The 17,072-nt window shown below is 37.2% G+C and overlaps 1 protein-coding gene across 1 annotated transcript in view; it reads right to left on the bottom strand.

Moving 5' to 3' along the window:
• Positions 1 to 1,534: 1,534 nt before the first annotated feature.
• LOC128857297 (T-box transcription factor TBX1) overlaps positions 1,535 to 17,072 on the bottom strand; it is a 34,198-nt gene continuing 18,660 nt past the window's right edge. The window contains exons 5-8 of the mRNA XM_054092995.1: positions 14,691 to 14,852; positions 10,982 to 11,049; positions 5,041 to 5,192; positions 1,535 to 2,593 (exon numbers count right to left, since the gene is read on the bottom strand). Of these exons, the coding sequence (XP_053948970.1) occupies positions 1,770 to 2,593; positions 5,041 to 5,192; positions 10,982 to 11,049; positions 14,691 to 14,852 (1,206 nt within the window). The 3' untranslated portion in view covers positions 1,535 to 1,769. The remainder of the gene's footprint in view (positions 2,594 to 5,040; positions 5,193 to 10,981; positions 11,050 to 14,690; positions 14,853 to 17,072) is intronic.

The raw sequence follows: 17,072 nt of genomic DNA, 5'->3' as shown, positions 1-17,072 counted from the left end.
ATTTCGCTCAAGTCGCCTCTTTACTTTTCGAACCATTACGTTTGAAATCCATTACTGGTTTTCTTTTTTCGCAGAATATTCTGGCCTAACAATAATAAGTAACGTAGAACTCTAGAGACACACGAACGAGGAGCCCAACTTATACCAGCTAACATGAAGGAACAGCAGGAAATGGAGTTGGATAGGCTAAGAAACCCGCCCCACAACGTCACAAGGATGGGCCTAGAATAGAATCCTCAAGGAAGCAGAAGCCGCGGCCGGCCAAGGAACACCCGGAAAAGATCCATCCTGCTTGACTTATCATCTTTAAACACAAGTTGGGACAATGCTAAGAAATTTGAATCTAACTGTATACGTTGCAGAAGCTGGCGATAGTAGCGGATGTGAATGGTACTTAGACGAAGACACTAAGTACTCCTACGCTACTCGACAGAGGGCTACAATATTCTTAATGGAAGAATATGCTTTTCGAAATGAGTCTAAATTGAATAGTGTTGCGAAACACGACAATGTTCGTCTTATTTGGGCGCCTGGTATCCAAGTGCTTTGTGAAAGAACCAATCAGGAAATTAGCGTTCTTGTTTTTAAACTTAGTAGGAAGGATCTGGGTGATATAATCACAGGAAACGACGCCTGTTGTTGTTGTTGCTGTATCAGTAACTTTGCCCTGTCAGTGTAGTGTAAATCACCGGTCGTCTTCGTCTAGCTCATCTAACGGTAGGCCAAAGAAACTTGCTGTTCCGACAGGTTAGGTCCAGAGGGAGAGGGGTGTTAGATGAGTGAGTTTGATGGGGCATGTGAAAAGGTGGTTAGTGTCGCGCGGGGTGCCTTCACATGCCGGACATATGTTTAGGGGAAGTTAGAGCTCTTCGTCTGAAATGGGTGGTGGTTGGACTCCGATGACGGCATTCGGGGGTCGGGAGCTTAAGAAGTAATTGTCGGTCTGTTTTGTCCTGGATCTCGTTCGCGTAATTGAGGAAGCGGCTCAGGCTCAAGCAGGTGTCTGCATAGGGAGGACCTGCGGTAACACCCTAACAGGACCTGCTTGCTGAGCTGTTTATTATGCTCCTTTACAGGGAGCATATGGACCTCGTCATGTAGATGTTGACATGGGGCCATCAGAAGACATCCTGTCGCAGTCCTAATGGCAATGTTTGGACAAGTTTGTAGCTTCGTCCACTGCGAATCACTGGTTCCTTATTTCTCAGAACTTTCGATTAATTCCTACAGACATACGTACAATGAAGAAAATATAAATAAAGTCATGGGGTATATTAGAATTATATATTATAAATTTTCTTTATTTTACATTCAAATACTTTATGTAAATATTTACAATTGTTTTGGCATTGATTATTTCTTAAAATACGAACGAGATTACACAGCGAAGAATTTAATACCACTAAAGATGATTTAGTTAATAATAAATTAAGCATTTTCTAAAAATGAATCAAATAAATTAACTAATGTCATTAAACACAAATGTACAATTACCATTTTTTGTTTTTGTATATTAATATAATTTGACACTAACATTACTTAAGATGGTTTTTTGGACGATTAAACAAACAATAATCCACTAGAAAATATTTACGTGACGAACTTAAAGACACGACTTCAACAAACTAATACTTTCGATTGAGTTTAAATAAAAATAAATTACATTTTAACTGCACTTAGAATTGAAATAATATTGACTATTTGTTTCTTGCAATAGTTCACTGGTTCTTCATTTTTTATGGTTCTTCTCTTGTAATTTCTCAATACATTTACCGTGGAACCAAGTCAATGTAGCCATTCGGGCGCATCATCTGATGTGGTGAACCATAAAACGACTGGTAGCTGCTAATACCATACGCGTTAGCCGCCGCCGAAGCCATCGCTGTGGGACTGCCAGCTGCTGTGGCTGATGTCGGACGCATGTGACCTGTCACTTTGAGCTTATCATAGGGGTTGCCGTAGCCGCTGTGGTAGTGCTGATGATGATAGATGGCACCGAAATTGCTATTCTCGCTCACGTAAGGCTGGCCAATTGTGGAATAAATATTGGCGGCCATCACCTGAGAGTGTGGCACATGTGACTGTGAGACCGGCGTTGGCATCATTTGACTCGCAGTGGTGGCGCTGAGATTCATATTCATGTGCGAGTGATGAGTGTGGGCGTGAGTATGGGGCGTTATGAGGCCGGCAGCGTTGGTGCTACTACCGCCATTGTGTGCGGTGAGAGTGGCATGTGTGTATGGACTGGAGGCGCTGTTGGTAGCGGCGGCGTTTGCGGTACTGGTTGTGGCTGTTGCTGCATGATCAAGTTTCGGTGAAAGACTGTGCTGACCGAGATGATGATGTTGATGATGATGATGAAGGTGAGCGCCATTAGTTGGTGGCATCAAACCGTTACTATTCATATGACCATTGATGTTGCTGCTGCTGCCGCCGACGCCGACGCCATTGGAGAGACATTGTTGGTAGTTGAGTAGCTCGGGTGATGTAGTGGCGGTGTTGGCGGCGGCTGGCGCGCTGGGCGAAACGCTTACTGGTTGAATCACATGTGCGGAGATCAATGCATTCTGATGATTTTCCAATTCAGCCACTGCTGCAAGAAGCAGATTGTGAAAAGTGGGGAAAAAATTAATTATGAATTGCGTTAAATGCAGGCGTTGATGGATTTACGAAGCTGCGCTGACTGTTTTACCGGCAAGGGGAATAAACTCATTTACTATGCGTACGTATAAATTAAATTTTTATAAAAAATGTGGGCATATTATGAATTTGTGCACAAATTTTATATATGTACATTCGGGCGGGATGGTTTGAATATATTTTTATATTAAAAAAAAATACATTTTTGTGGTGAAAAGGAAAAATGGTGCCAAGTCTAAAGCGGCGATTGGTGGTGCCGTACCTTAGCCATAACCGTAACCATAGTAAACAGCTGTTCTGATCAAACATATGATCACTGTAAACGATCATAGATGCCGCACCAAAACGCCATAACCGTAACCGTAGCGGTATGTATCTATTGAATTTTGGTTTTCCGCCGTAATCGTAAGCAGCTGTAAAATACTTGGCATTTGTTTTGATATTTGCGGTAAAAATTGGAATATTAGAAATTAACGACGAGCAATGAATAGACTTAGTGGAAAATTATAAAAAAATTATAAAATTTGTACGACAAAATGCAAATGTTTTCGAGAGAGGATTTTATACGATGACAGCAATCGATGAAGTGGAGCTCAGAGTGTTTGAGAGAAAGATTGTGAGCAATATTTTTGGATCTTTGCACGTCGGTAACGACGAATATCGCAGGCGATGGAACGATAAGCTGTATAAGCTTTACGACGACATAGGTATAGGCAGCGAATAAAGGTCCAGCGGCTACGTTGGCTGGGTCGTGTCGTCCGAATGGATACAAACGCTCTGGCTCTGAAAGTATTCGATGCGGTACCAGCTGGTGGTAGCAGAGGAAGAGGAAGGCCTCCTCTGCGTTGGAAATATCATGTGGAGAAGGATTTGGCTTCACTTGGTGTGTCCAACTGGTGCCGGTTAGCACGAGAAAGAAACGACTTTCGCCAATTAAGAAGAAGAAGAAACATATGTTTTCATGAATTCTACTTCAATATCAGCTGTTTATAGCTACGGCATGGCTAATCTTCACATGCTGTAATGTTATAGTTACGCTGTGTTACGGTAATGCTATGGTTATGGTTACTGCTATGGCGTTATGATTGTGGCACCACTTATTGCAGCTTTATTTTGTTCTTTTGCAGGAATGGACGTTTTTTATATTCATAATAATAACACAGGCCCGCGAAATTTAACTTTTTTCAGTTTCTAGAATGGCTGTACTTGTTTCTTGTAGTTTTTTATGCGCTGAAAACGAATCTGACCTTCAAAATGCTCCATCACGTCAGGATTTTTGGTAAATGAAGCCTAAAAGGTCAAAAAATGGCCATTTTAGCCATTTTTGATAATTTTTTTTGGGATAGAAATTTTTTTTTTTTCAATTTTCGACGAAAAGGTCGCATAGTACAACTCTTTAGCTTTAAAACCCATTTTTTTAAATTATTGTACGATTTTTAAAAAAAAAAGTTATGACATTTTGAAATTAACAGTTTCAGTTACGCCAATAGACGTTATACCCAACGTATGCGTAACTGAAACTGTTAATTTCAAAATGTCATAACTTTTTTTTTTAAAAATCGTACAATAATTTAAAAAAATGGGTTTTAAAGCTAAAGAGTTGTATTATGCGACCTTTTCGTCGAAAATTGAAAAAAAAAAAATTTCTATCCCAAAAAAAATTATCAAAAATGGCTAAAATGGCCATTTTTTGACCTTTTAGGCTTCATTTACCAAAAATCCTGACGTGATGGAGCATTTTGAAGGTCAGATTCGTTTTCAGCGCATAAAAAACTACAAGAAACAAGTACAGCCATTCTAGAAACTCACCCTCGCAGGACTGTGTAATTTTACATTTCAAAATGTTTTTATTATTTATGCTTTTAGGGGATTTGGTTTTTTCTTTTTGGTTTTCGATAAATCCTGTCCACTTTTTCAAATCGAGAGTATAGATTTATTTATTTAGTATACATATTATAAACAGGTTTTCGAAAATAAATTGAGCTGTAATTTCGTCATGTGTGAAAATAGTGCAGGTTTGGAAAAGTGCCAATAACGATATTTCGAATGTTAAATCTTTGCCACCCTAATAGTAGTAAATATGATATTTCTACCCACATAAGTATGTACAAGGTGGCGCAAATTAATCACCCTTTCGGAAGATTTATAATTTTTGCAAATGACATCAGACATCAGTCACATTTGACACTTCTGAACAAGAGAGCTGCAGTATACAGACCGACAGGCAATGGAGTTTGTAAAGGTCAAAATAAAGATTTCCATCACTCAAAATCATTTTTCTTTATTTAATAAAAAAGTTATTTAAAAACAAAATTGGACGAATAATTTTGAGCCACCCTGTACATATATACGGGTGCATATACATACATATACTGAGGATATACATATTTTTGTATTTACCTAAATTCGCATCTTTGCTGCTGGCTTTTAATTGCTGCTGCTGAAGTTGCTGTTGTTGGTGGTGATGGTGGTGATGGTGTTGCGCACTATGCTGCTTCATTCTAGCCTGACTTTCGTGACTCATCTGAGACATACCCATAGGTCCAGCATTGCTACAAAATCAAATATAATAACATTCCTGATATTAATAAAAATAATAAAAATAATTTTTCATGAGAATATATAGTATTTTACAATAGAAAGCAATAATTTCGTAGTATTCGGTACCATAAAATAAAATAAAAAATGATGACCACATAGATGTGCATGAAAATAAAAAAATATTGTTTACACAAACTTTTGCGCATTTTTCTAATTTTAGATATGTTTTTTATTAAATAAACAAATTTTCCTATCCCAAATAAAAATGCTTTTTGAACTCAACTTTATATCAAAATAAAGTAATATTAAAAGTGCCTATATGGGCTCAGACGAAACCCAATTTTTATACCCTGTGCATATCTTTAATGAAATGTCAAAGTCATCGTTATTTTTTTTTTTTCAACTTTGTAATTTTTTCAAATATAATAAGACAGAATCTTTTTCCTTTATTATGGAAATATACATAAATATTTTAACCCTTTGGGGACGAGTGTCGCCCAAGCCGTTTTACCGTCGCGAATGCGTGTCGGCATTTAGCCGCCCAAATTAGTTCATAGCTGTAAGTCTCGCGACGTCTGTAGTTCCCAACGATAAGATGCGTATAGGTATAGTAAAAGAGTCACGTTTTCATTCAAAGACATTAGGGCCATTAGCATTGAAGTCTTTCTTAAAAACTTACGATGTGAGACGACGTTAGAACAGAACGAATTTCAGTTCAGCGATTCAGTCTCTAAAGGTCACTGCCAGAAGAACCAGCAGGCTTTCTATGCATTTTATATTTTATCCTACGCTGATGGCGATAAGCGATTTAGAGATGATACGTTAGATAGTGACAGTTCTGACGAATATTACTTTGAATCTGATTTTCTTCTTGCCATCCGAACCGTCCGTCCGAACCAATTCCATTCAATCTATCATTCACTGCATCTTAGTCTAAGTAGAATTGCCTAAAGCACCGATATCTGAGTCCGAGGTAAATAAGGTAGCATATGGCCTGCAAAATGCAAGAGCTTTTATAATTTTGAACCGCATAGTTGAAATAGCGTCTACCAGTATTATGATCTAAGCTCTTGTAAAGGGTGATCAAGAGGTATCGTATTTGAAATTTGAAACAACAAAAACTGAAATTGATTGGGTAATCTTCATTATTTTTGTGTAGAACCATTCATGACATTTATTTTTTAAAGATAATCCCTTTCAAATGTTGGGCGCAACTGCGCCGTAAGCGGCCATGCGTAGGCACCAATTTTGAATAACTCGCTGGAGAACTTCTGTCGGTGTCTCATGAATAACTTTAGTAATGTTGACTTCCAATACCTCAATCGAAGCTAGTTTATTCAGAAAGCATTTAGACCTTACATTCGCTCACAGATAAAAGTCCAAAGGCGTGATATCACATATCTTAGTGGCCAATCCACTGGTTCGAGACGCGTGATGAATTGCTCATCGAAACGACGGCGCATTAAATCCATTGTTTCACGGGCTGTATGGCAAGTAGCGCCGTGTTGTGGAGTTCACGGGCTTCAATTTTCAGCATCAAAAAGTAGTTTATCATGGCGCGACAGCTTCCGCTACTTCACTATTACATTGGCATCTTTGAATAAATATGGGCCGATGATTTCTTCAGCCCATAGGCCGCACCAAACGGTTGTTTTCAATGCAGCTAATCGCTGTTCTTGAATAGCTTCGGGTAGCTCTTCAGCCCAAATATTGCAATTTTTCTTATTAACGTAGCAATTAAGCCAAAAATTTGCCTCATCGCTAAAGGGTTATGTATACCATGTGTTGGCGATGAATACTTTTCACAGACCGTCGATTTTCCTAATACAATTGTACGACTTGTAAACGTTGTTGAGACGTAAAAAAATGTATTTAGTTTGACAGTAGTCACGCGACTAACGTGTTGTAAGTCTTTAGACTTAAATTAAAACACTAAATTTAATTTTAATTTTTCACGGTTTTATTCTTTAAACAATGTGTTTAAGTCTTTAGACTTAAAATAAAACACTAAATTTAATTTTAATTTTTCACGGTTTTATTATTTAAACAAATTCAACCTTCTTGGTTGCTGTGAATCTACAGACTGACTTTTTACAATTTCCTTAATTCTAATGACACCTGTTTTGCGCTCACTTTATGCAGTACCTTATGCTTATTGAGAGCATAACTGCATTGAGCGAAAAACGTGTCGGTGTAATATTGCATGCTAAGCAAATATTTTGGTGTTTCATTAAATGCCAGACAATACTGTCACAACTCAAAAAAGAGAAATAAATAGATAGGGTGGTGGAGTGATGGTACGTAACTCCTCCCCCCTTTGTCAAAAGATTCTCCTGGATCTTATGGTTTGTTATGTTTTAAGCCGTATTTCTCTTTAATGGCTTCCAGTTCCACATCCTCAGATTTTTTTTCAATTTTATTGACAATCTTAATTTTATTATTATTTTTTCTTAAATACAATATCACAATAATTATAACAATGCTTACAAAAAAGAAAGTGCTTATTGCATAAGAAACATTTCTGTGATATTTTAATTCTTTTATTTCTTTAATATTTTCAAAATTTTCCAATGCAATTTTTTTGAAGTTAATTTCTTTTTCAAACGTGTTATTTTCGTTGTTTACTGGAATGTAATATTTCTCTTTTACAATTTCTATTTTATTTTGAAGAACGTACTCATTTATTGTTATTTTACAGTTCTAAACAGATATTAAATAATTTTTGTTAAGTGTGATTTTTCGCTCGTCACAATTCTCAAACAAAACTGAATAAGGTTCAGATTTGTTCCGCATAACGTAAGATTTGATTCTACAGCATTGATAAAGGCCCTTGCGTTTTGATTTTCTGAAAGGGGCTTCAAGCGTCGAAATTGGTCGATGACATCCTTGGCGGTCATATTAAAATTAAACTCCTGTTGTTGGTGTTGTGTTTGTTGTTGTTGCTGCTGCTGTAGTAAGCGTTCCTGCTGCAGTTGTAACTCCGCTTCTTGCCTGCGGATGATCTCCAGTAGTTCTGCTACATCTTGCTGGTTCGCCATTATTAGACCTCTGTTTCGGTCAAAAATTTCACTGCGTTGCATTCACTTCCTTGTTCTTTAAATATTCCTTCAGGAATATCTCCAATGACTGCGCCACTAACGTGTTGTAAGTCTTTAGACTTAAATTAAAACACTAAATTTAATTTTAATTTTTCACGGTTTTATTCTTTAAACAATGTGTTTAAGTCTTTAGACTTAAAATAAAACACTAAATTTAATTTTAATTTTTCACGGTTTTATTATTTAAACAAATTCAACCTTCTTGGTTGCTGTGAATCTACAGACTGACTTTTTACAATTTCCTTAATTCTAATGACACCTGTTTTGCGCTCACTTTATGCAGTACCTTATGCTTATTGAGAGCATAACTGCATTGAGCGAAAAACGTGTCGGTGTAATATTGCATGCTAAGCAAATATTTTGGTGGGAACCTTATTTGTGAAATCTTAGTATCTTGGCATTTAAATAGTTTGGTGTATGATTCCAATTTCATTAAATGCCAGACAATACTGTCACAACTCAAAAAAGAGAAATAAATAGATAGGGTGGTGGAGTGATGGTACGTAACTCGCGTGATCTGTCAAAAAACCCCTATTGGAAAAAGTACCTCCAATTTGATTACCCTTTGTAATGGCATGTGGACGAACGGATAGAGACGCGTCTTAATCAATTCCTCCTGCCATTCGGGATATTTTTGTACACATTACCTATGTCTATATCTATCTTAATTCCGTTAGAATGATACAAACCACTGTTATGTGTACCAAATTTTAAGGGGTTAGGGGTAGTCAGAATTTTCAAAAATTTGATTTTCTTAAACTATAATACCTTAAAAAAATTGTGCGAAAATTTGAAGTGAATCCGACAATTTTTTTTTTTTTGTTTTTTGTCGTGACAGACTAGCAAGTGCAGCACTGTGACACAATTAAATCTATTTTATTGTATTCGGGTTCCCTTTTTAGTTTTCTTTAAATCTACCCGACCTCCGAAGAAATCTGTGCCAAAGATCTCAAGCCTGATTCGAGCGAAGACGCACAGAAAATGGTCCGCCGTCTCATCCTCCTCTCCATATGCTGGGCAAAGTGCACTGTCTGAGATGCCCACCTTTTCCATGTGCTTTGCCCATAGAAAGTGGCTCGTCATCAGTCCAACCAACCTCCTACAGTCCCCAATCGATATTTGGGAAGCTGCTGTGATGGCTGAAGAACTATTATATGGCCCAGGAATAGATGGCACAGTGTAAGTAATTAAATAACTTGTACAACTCTACATAAATCGATAGCAAAACTTTAAATGCGTTTTTCTCAAAACTATGTTTTTTGAACTGGTGATCACTCTAACTTAACGATTGGTGGATTTCAATAAAATGTATAGTGCTTTTGAAAAACATAAAAAACTCGTGCCTGATCGAAGGTTTTTTTTTCAAAAATCTGAAATATATATATTACATATATTCTGAGCCCGCCATATTATTGATTTTGAAAAAAGGCTTTAATCAGGCACAATATTATCTATTAATAAATATAATTTCTTCTGTCCGGTTGATTTTAGGTGAATCTCCAAGGACTTGTGATGATCACCGCGAGGGACTTGGAGAAACGGGCTCCACACCAACAGCGATAACTTATACAATTATTAACTTTTATTTTGTTTTTTGATATTTTGCTAAAGTCAAGTCGAAACCTGATGTATTAATGCTATGTTTTTATGTTTGTAAAATAAATCAATTGACTAGCAAAAAAATAATTGAAAATCATAAAATTCTCGGGCCTTTGACTACCCCTACCCCCGTATGTCTATATCTATATTAATTCCGTTAGAATGTTACAAACCACTGTTATGTGTACCATATTTGAATAACCTATTGCAGTAGTGTCCAGTGGTAAAAATATGCTTTCGTGCATTTTTGTTTACTCCAATGCCAAGTGGCTTCACTTTTGCCTCTTACTCTCTTTGAACGCCCGTTTCTTAGATGCCACTATTTCATCATTCACACTTTGGCCCTATCAATTCAAATCCACAATTTTGTTTATATTTGTCCTCAACAAAAAGCTACAATCCCTGCGCTATTTATACAGACAAACAAACTTACGCGCGCATATTTTTGTGAGTTATTGTTAGTGTGAGCTTTTTTCTACTATAAATAAATGAAAAATAAAATATGTACGAACGAAAAAAGAGTTCCGCATTTCTCAAAAATACTTGGGATTTGTTTGTTGTATTTATAAAAGCAACGTTTAAAATATGACGGCTGTGATTTTGGAAGTGATTTGTTTGATTTTGAGTTCAGCGCTTTAGTGTTTGTGCACATGCCCTACTCCCACATGCACTGTTGCGCCTGTTGCCTAGTTGCGCATAGTGCCAAATAACATGTTGCACGGTGCCCTTTTTGACGTGCCGTTGCTGTTTTCGCTGTTGCACAAAGCCACTTGCATGCCGTCGTCATTGTGTCTGACATTTCGTCGAGATTTGTTCTGGTATTAATTGGGTCAAGTTATCAACACAAAAAATCCTATCATAAACAATGTTTTATTGTAAGAAAATTATGTGCTCAAATATGTACGTATGTGAATGTGTGTGTGAATGCATGAGAAGGTGTCAGGCTTCATCAAACGCATAATTTCAGAATTTTATGTTGGAGAGCGTTTACTGCTATACTCTCCCATCTGCATGAATATACGCGCATACGTATATAATTGTGTATGTTGACACTTCGTTTTATAAAATATTGTTTTCGTGTTTTGTATTAAATAATTACTTACACATCATTAGTCCCATCATCACGGAAACCTTTGGCAAAAGGATTACTGACAATTTTAAGTTGAGTAACCTGAAATTGAAAGAAAAATAGATAAAAGAAAAATTAATTTATTAAGAAAAGTTGTAATTTGCGTATTTTACAGATTCCTAAAAAACATTCAATAACTTAATCCGACCTGAATGTGTGAAAACTGTATCGTGAAAGTGTGTGAAACAGAAAAACTGTGCAGATGGCAATAAAGAATGTAGTTTCAGAATATCATCAGGAAAAAAATCGAACAAATTATTTTATTATTGGATCTGGGAATAAGTTTCTTAGCCAAAGTTACGAATTTTTGAAACAATTAAATAATATAGGACGTCATGTGAAGATTGCGCCATTGGAAGCTACAACATCACTCCATCTTTCAGGCAGCATACGGATTCCTCTGACGAAAAATTCAAGTCCTTTTGACTTGATCCATTCATTCAGCCAGTTTGCGATGCTCTCGTAAGAAGTGAACCACTCTCCAATAAGGGCTGGTTGCATTGATCGGAACAGATGGTAATCCGAAAGTGCAATATCGGGGGAATACGACGGGTGGGGCAAGATTTCCCAATTCAGTCCCTCTAAACATTTCTGGACCGATTTCGCAACGTGTGGACTGGTGTTGTCATGCAGCAAAATCAGTTTGTCATGTCTATCGTCCCATTCCGGCCGCTTTTCTTTGAGAGTTCGATTCAAACGCATTAGCTGCAGTCGGTAACGATCGCCAGTGATAGTTTCAGATGGTCTAAGGAGTTCATAATAGATGACGCTCTTCAGGATTATCATAATATTATAGATCCACTTTTCATCGCCACTAACGAAGCATTACAGAAAACTTTTTTTTTTGGCCGTTCAAGAAGCATCTCACACGCTACCAAACGTCTCTCGGTATCCCTCTCCTTCAATTGATGTGCCACTCAGTTACCTGCTTTCTAGACCATTCCCATCGCGTGCAAACGCTTACCGACGGTTGATCTGTCAACATCTAATGCTTCAGACATATCATCAAGGGTTCGACATGCGTCTTCATCCAATAATTGTTGTAAAGGGTGGTTAAATTCCAAGGGCCGATGTTGAATGTAAACTACACCGAAATGTCAAGCTTTTTTCTACATTTCATTTGATATTTTTCAATTTCAGACTAACTCAATTTCAACCATGGAAAGATACATAATCGAGTAATGCGTTAAAGTTTTTCAGGCTTATTATGAAAACGGGCGTTCAAATCAAAATGCAAATCGCACACTTCGTGATTTTTTCGGTCAATTTTTTCAAAATTGTGCAAAAGTTTAAGCAAACCGGGACTGTAGGAGATGTGAAAACACCAGTGCATGCTCAGTACAGCTCGTACTGCAGAAATATTGCTGCTGTTCGCGATAGTGTGGTTGAAGAGCCGTCCACCTCAACTCGTCGTCGTGCCCAACAATTGCACCTCTCACGCTCGTCGTTGATGAACATTATGCATAAAGACTTGCATTTACACACTTACAAGGTGCAATTGACTCAAGAACTGAAGCCTCTTGACCATTTGAAGCGTCGTCAATGGTCTCCAGCAACAATTTAAGAGCTAAGGATGAGATAATTCGGCACATTAATGGTATAGAACCTCAATTATGCCTCAGCGTCATCGAAAATTTGGACCATCGGATGGAGGTGTGCCGCCGAGGCCGCGGCGGCCATTTGACCGATATTTTGTTTCGTACGTAATTGAGCCATACCGATATTATCATTATGAAGAGAAATGACAATAGTTTTGTAAAAAAGTTGTATTTTATTCAAATCAACACCGGCCCTTGAAACTTAACCACCCTTTAGTTGAGCATCTTCGAATTTTTTCGTTGCCCCTTCGCGCTATTTATCACTCACGTCGAAATTTCCACTTTGGAAGCGTCGAAACCACTCTTTACAAGTTGTATTTGACGGAGCGTGATTACCGTAAATTCTGGTCAATACACGACACGTTTCAGCTGCACTTTTCTTTAAAATGTAATAATGAAGCATGCCTTCCCGAAAATGCTGTTTTTTCGGGACGAACGTAGACATTTTTGACGTCCGATAAAAAGGATCTTTATGCTTCAAACGACCGTCAACTGCTGCGATCGAGATCTCACATATAGTGTATACCTTCAAATGACCAGTATATTACTAGAGTGAATACAAAAATAGTATTAGCAGCGACACCTCTTTTACGAGGGCGGAAATTTATTTCCATACTCTATATTATTTATAACAAATTCTAAAGCAAAAGAATTTAAAAGCATAGAAATGAAAACTTTTGCAAACAAAAAGTAAGCAGGCAATACTGTTTTTGTTGTGCCCTAAAACGTGGGCAAAAGAGGACGCTAAGTTAGTTTCATATCCCAAATGAAAGACAACGACAAAGAAATGGAAATAAAATATTGAATAAAACCGTGTGGCACTTCATTGAAACCAGGCGAAAAAGTTTGCGTGAATCGCTTTTCGGCAACGGCAACATATCAGAAGACGGCGAGGTAGTCTAGTGATGCCTCTCCAATATCTATCAAAATTTTGCACTGCTGGACTGGGTCCACGACTATCCATCCTTTGGTTGACGTTTCTACGCAATCTTTTTTTATTTAAAAAGTGAAATTTTATTTAAACGAAGTTTGACTATTAAACGGTACTTTGTTATATGCAGGGGAATCTTTAAATTGCAATTCATTTTACAAATATAAATGAAGCTTGCCTTCGTCATGCATATAATGACAACCGCTCTATCGGATGAGTGAAGTCAACGATAGATGATAGATTACCATGTTTGGCTATCCGAAGCAAAACTGTGAAAGTAACTTCGGCTGCCACGTCACCGAGCAGAATTCTACCCGTTCATTTCACACGTATTCACACACGCGTCCAAATCTGTACATCGTTGAATCGAGTGAATAAGCTAGCTAGCAGTGCCCTCTTTGTACTATAATAATTTTAAATCATCGGATATTTGGTATATATGATAAATATTCTTTGAACGCTGAGAACAACAAATTGTTGAGAAAAATAAACGGTTATCTTAAAAATCAAAAATTACAAAAACGTTCACTTATATGGTGGCCTCAAACGTGCATATGGACTTATGTATATGTATATGTACGTATAAGCTTACATTATACTTATACTATGCATTTCAAATTATCGAAATAATGATTGCAATAAATTTTTCGCACAATGTATAAAGCAACTGTAAAGAATATGGCTGGAACAACACACAAATGTATAAATGGGTAAACCATATGTTGCCGGTATCGCTCGATTGTTTCGCGACATACACATATTTGTATGCACTGGTATGTACACACATACATATATAAGTACTCATAAGTTATAAAAAGTAAGCAATTAAAACCAGAAAAAATTCGAAATTAAATTTGGGGAATCTGAATAAGTTTGAAAAGCAGAAACTAGGACATTGAATTTGATGAAAAACTTTCAACACTTTATAAATTAAGAAAGAGATAATAAACTATGCACACATACATACATACTCTACAGTCGTACAAGTAAGTATACATAGCTACTTGACGCGCAGAATTCATCTAATTTATCCCTATAAAACTGGGGAAATAAAATAAATATTTCAATACGGCATACCGTTTCTCTATTAGCTCTTATTGAACTGCTCAAATAATTTAAAAGAATTTGATGCTAAAATTTCATATGAGACTTACACGTTGATTCTGGTATGCAGTGACGGCGGTAAAAGATGTCTCCGGAAAGATGAATGTGCGGAAGTGGCTCGAATGTTCATTCTCATCCAGTGAGTTATTTTTCGGTGGCAGGTAAACGATGTGAAAGCGTGGCTGGTATCGATGCATGGAGTTTAAGATTATCTAAAAAAAAAAATGAAAAAATATAAATTACAATACAAGGAAAATAAATATTTTATTTTTTCCAAAAAAAAAAATGCAAAATTTTTTTATTCACGAGAGGTGACGATTTATTTATTCATTAATATCTATTTTGTCCCCTTCAAACTAGGAATTTTTTTTTTTATTTTGTTCAGCTCCTCCTTCGATAGCGTCTTTATCTCGTCGATCGTTGCGTAGCGTCATCCTTGGGCCTCTTCAGTTTCAGGAACAAGAAAAAGTCACAGGAGGCCAGATCTGGGGAATACGGTGGCTGTGGCATCATTAGTGCATTGTTTTTTGTCAAAAAGTCGCACCCAAGCAACGATGTGTGAGCAGGGGCGTTATAGTGATGTAAGACCAATTTTTATTCTTCCAGAAATCCGGGCGTTTATGGCGGATTGCTTCGCGCAAATTGCGCATAACTTTCAGGTAATATTCCTTATTGACCGTTTTACCCTGTGGTAAGAACTCATGATGCACAACGCCCCTGCAATTACCCCTGCGAAGAAAACGGTAAGCAAAACTTTTACATTCGACCGAACTTGGCGCGCTTTTTTCGGTCTTGGTTAGTGCGGCATAACCATAAACCCACGATTCCTCACCAGTTATGACCCTCTGGAGCAAATTTGGGTCGTCGCGGACAGAGTCCAACATCTCATTAGCAATGTTCATGCGATGCTGCTTTTGGATGAAATTGAGCAGTTTTGGTACGAATTTTGCCTCGACCCGTCTCATGCCCATGCCGGCACGCTTTCCGTCGTTCACATCTTCTCAGCCTTCTGAGAACATTTTGTACCACCGATAAACGATGCTTTGGTCCCAAGTAGCTTCTCCGTATGACACAGTCAACATTCGGAATGCATCTGCGCACTTACCATCTTTTTTTCATCCATCTTTTTGAATAGGTAAAAATCGAAGACGAGCCGAAACACATGCCAGCAAAGTAGCTGTCAACAATTAACTGAACATTCAAAATGGCTGAACATGTCGGCATGAGTGCGAGATATGAGTACCAACATATCGCCACAAAAAAATCTAAATTGTGAAAATTCAAATTCATTCCGTTCGGAATCGGCTTAATCCTGTAGGTCCCTCCAATTGGTGAACTTCAAGACGCCCCCACAAATAGGAGGAGGAGCTCGACCAGATATCCATTTACTCATTTTATTATTTATCTCTCTATTACTTATATCTATATCCTAAAAAGGGTCGCCTTCTCATCTCGAAGGATCGTCTTCTCATTCCGGGTCATGTGCGGAACACCTTAATTGATAATATGCTTAAACCCGCAAATATAGCGGATATACTTTCCCATCAACATCCGAAGCGAGTTCTTATCAGATTTACGCTACCCCACTTTTGCACGTTCTTTTCCAAGATATTTGATTCATAATAAGTTGGCAGCCATATGGTTTAGCAAGGTAACTAGTAAAAGTAAACTAAGGTTTTTTTCAGTTAAATACTGAGAAAATTTTTGGAGGTATCTATTGAATAATTTTGTGAGAACTTCATACGCTCAAGACCGCCTGACTTTACGATTACTTTTTACTATTTTTCAATTCGGAAGCAAGCGCAGAGTTTTTTGAAAAGTTCTGATGTTTTTTGATGGTTGGAAGGCAATCCCCATAAATGGGTGCATTACGACTTTTTTCTCTCGTGGGCCCTTTTTCTCGTCGAAAACTTGTGTGGGCGTTCGAATTTCGTTCCTCAATTCTGAAATGTGCGGGATATTAGCCTACAACCTTCCAAAGACTTCAAACAAAGAAATTCAAGGACATCAAATTTCATGTTCTTGATGGTCAAATCACTTTGCCACTGCGCGACATCATGAAATTTTCAAAACACCACAGAACTCTTAACCTTTCTATAGAGAATATTCAAAATGTCTATGCGTTTTCGACAGTGCAATACTGAAAGAGAAAACTTCAAGGGATAGCCAACGGGATACTAGCAAAAAGTAGGAATATTTTGGAAACTTTCAAATGGAAAACTAAGTAAATCGAAACTATCAAAACTCTCTTTTGTTTTTTAAAGAACAATAATATAAAAGAAAATGGCCGCTACATAGTTTTTCGTTGGCGAAAACTTTTTTGGAATATATTGAATTTTATAAAAAAAAAAAATCAAAAGCCCAAGCATAATGTAATTGTGAAAATACAGTTAAAATTCCAAGTCAATTGGTCTAGATTTGTTCGAGCTATG

This window comes from Anastrepha ludens, chromosome 3 (genome assembly GCF_028408465.1).
Source record: "Anastrepha ludens isolate Willacy chromosome 3, idAnaLude1.1, whole genome shotgun sequence".
NCBI lineage: Eukaryota > Metazoa > Arthropoda > Insecta > Diptera > Tephritidae > Anastrepha > Anastrepha ludens.
Note: the sequence above shows the minus strand (reverse complement) of the source record. Positions and strands in the feature narration are given on the sequence as shown.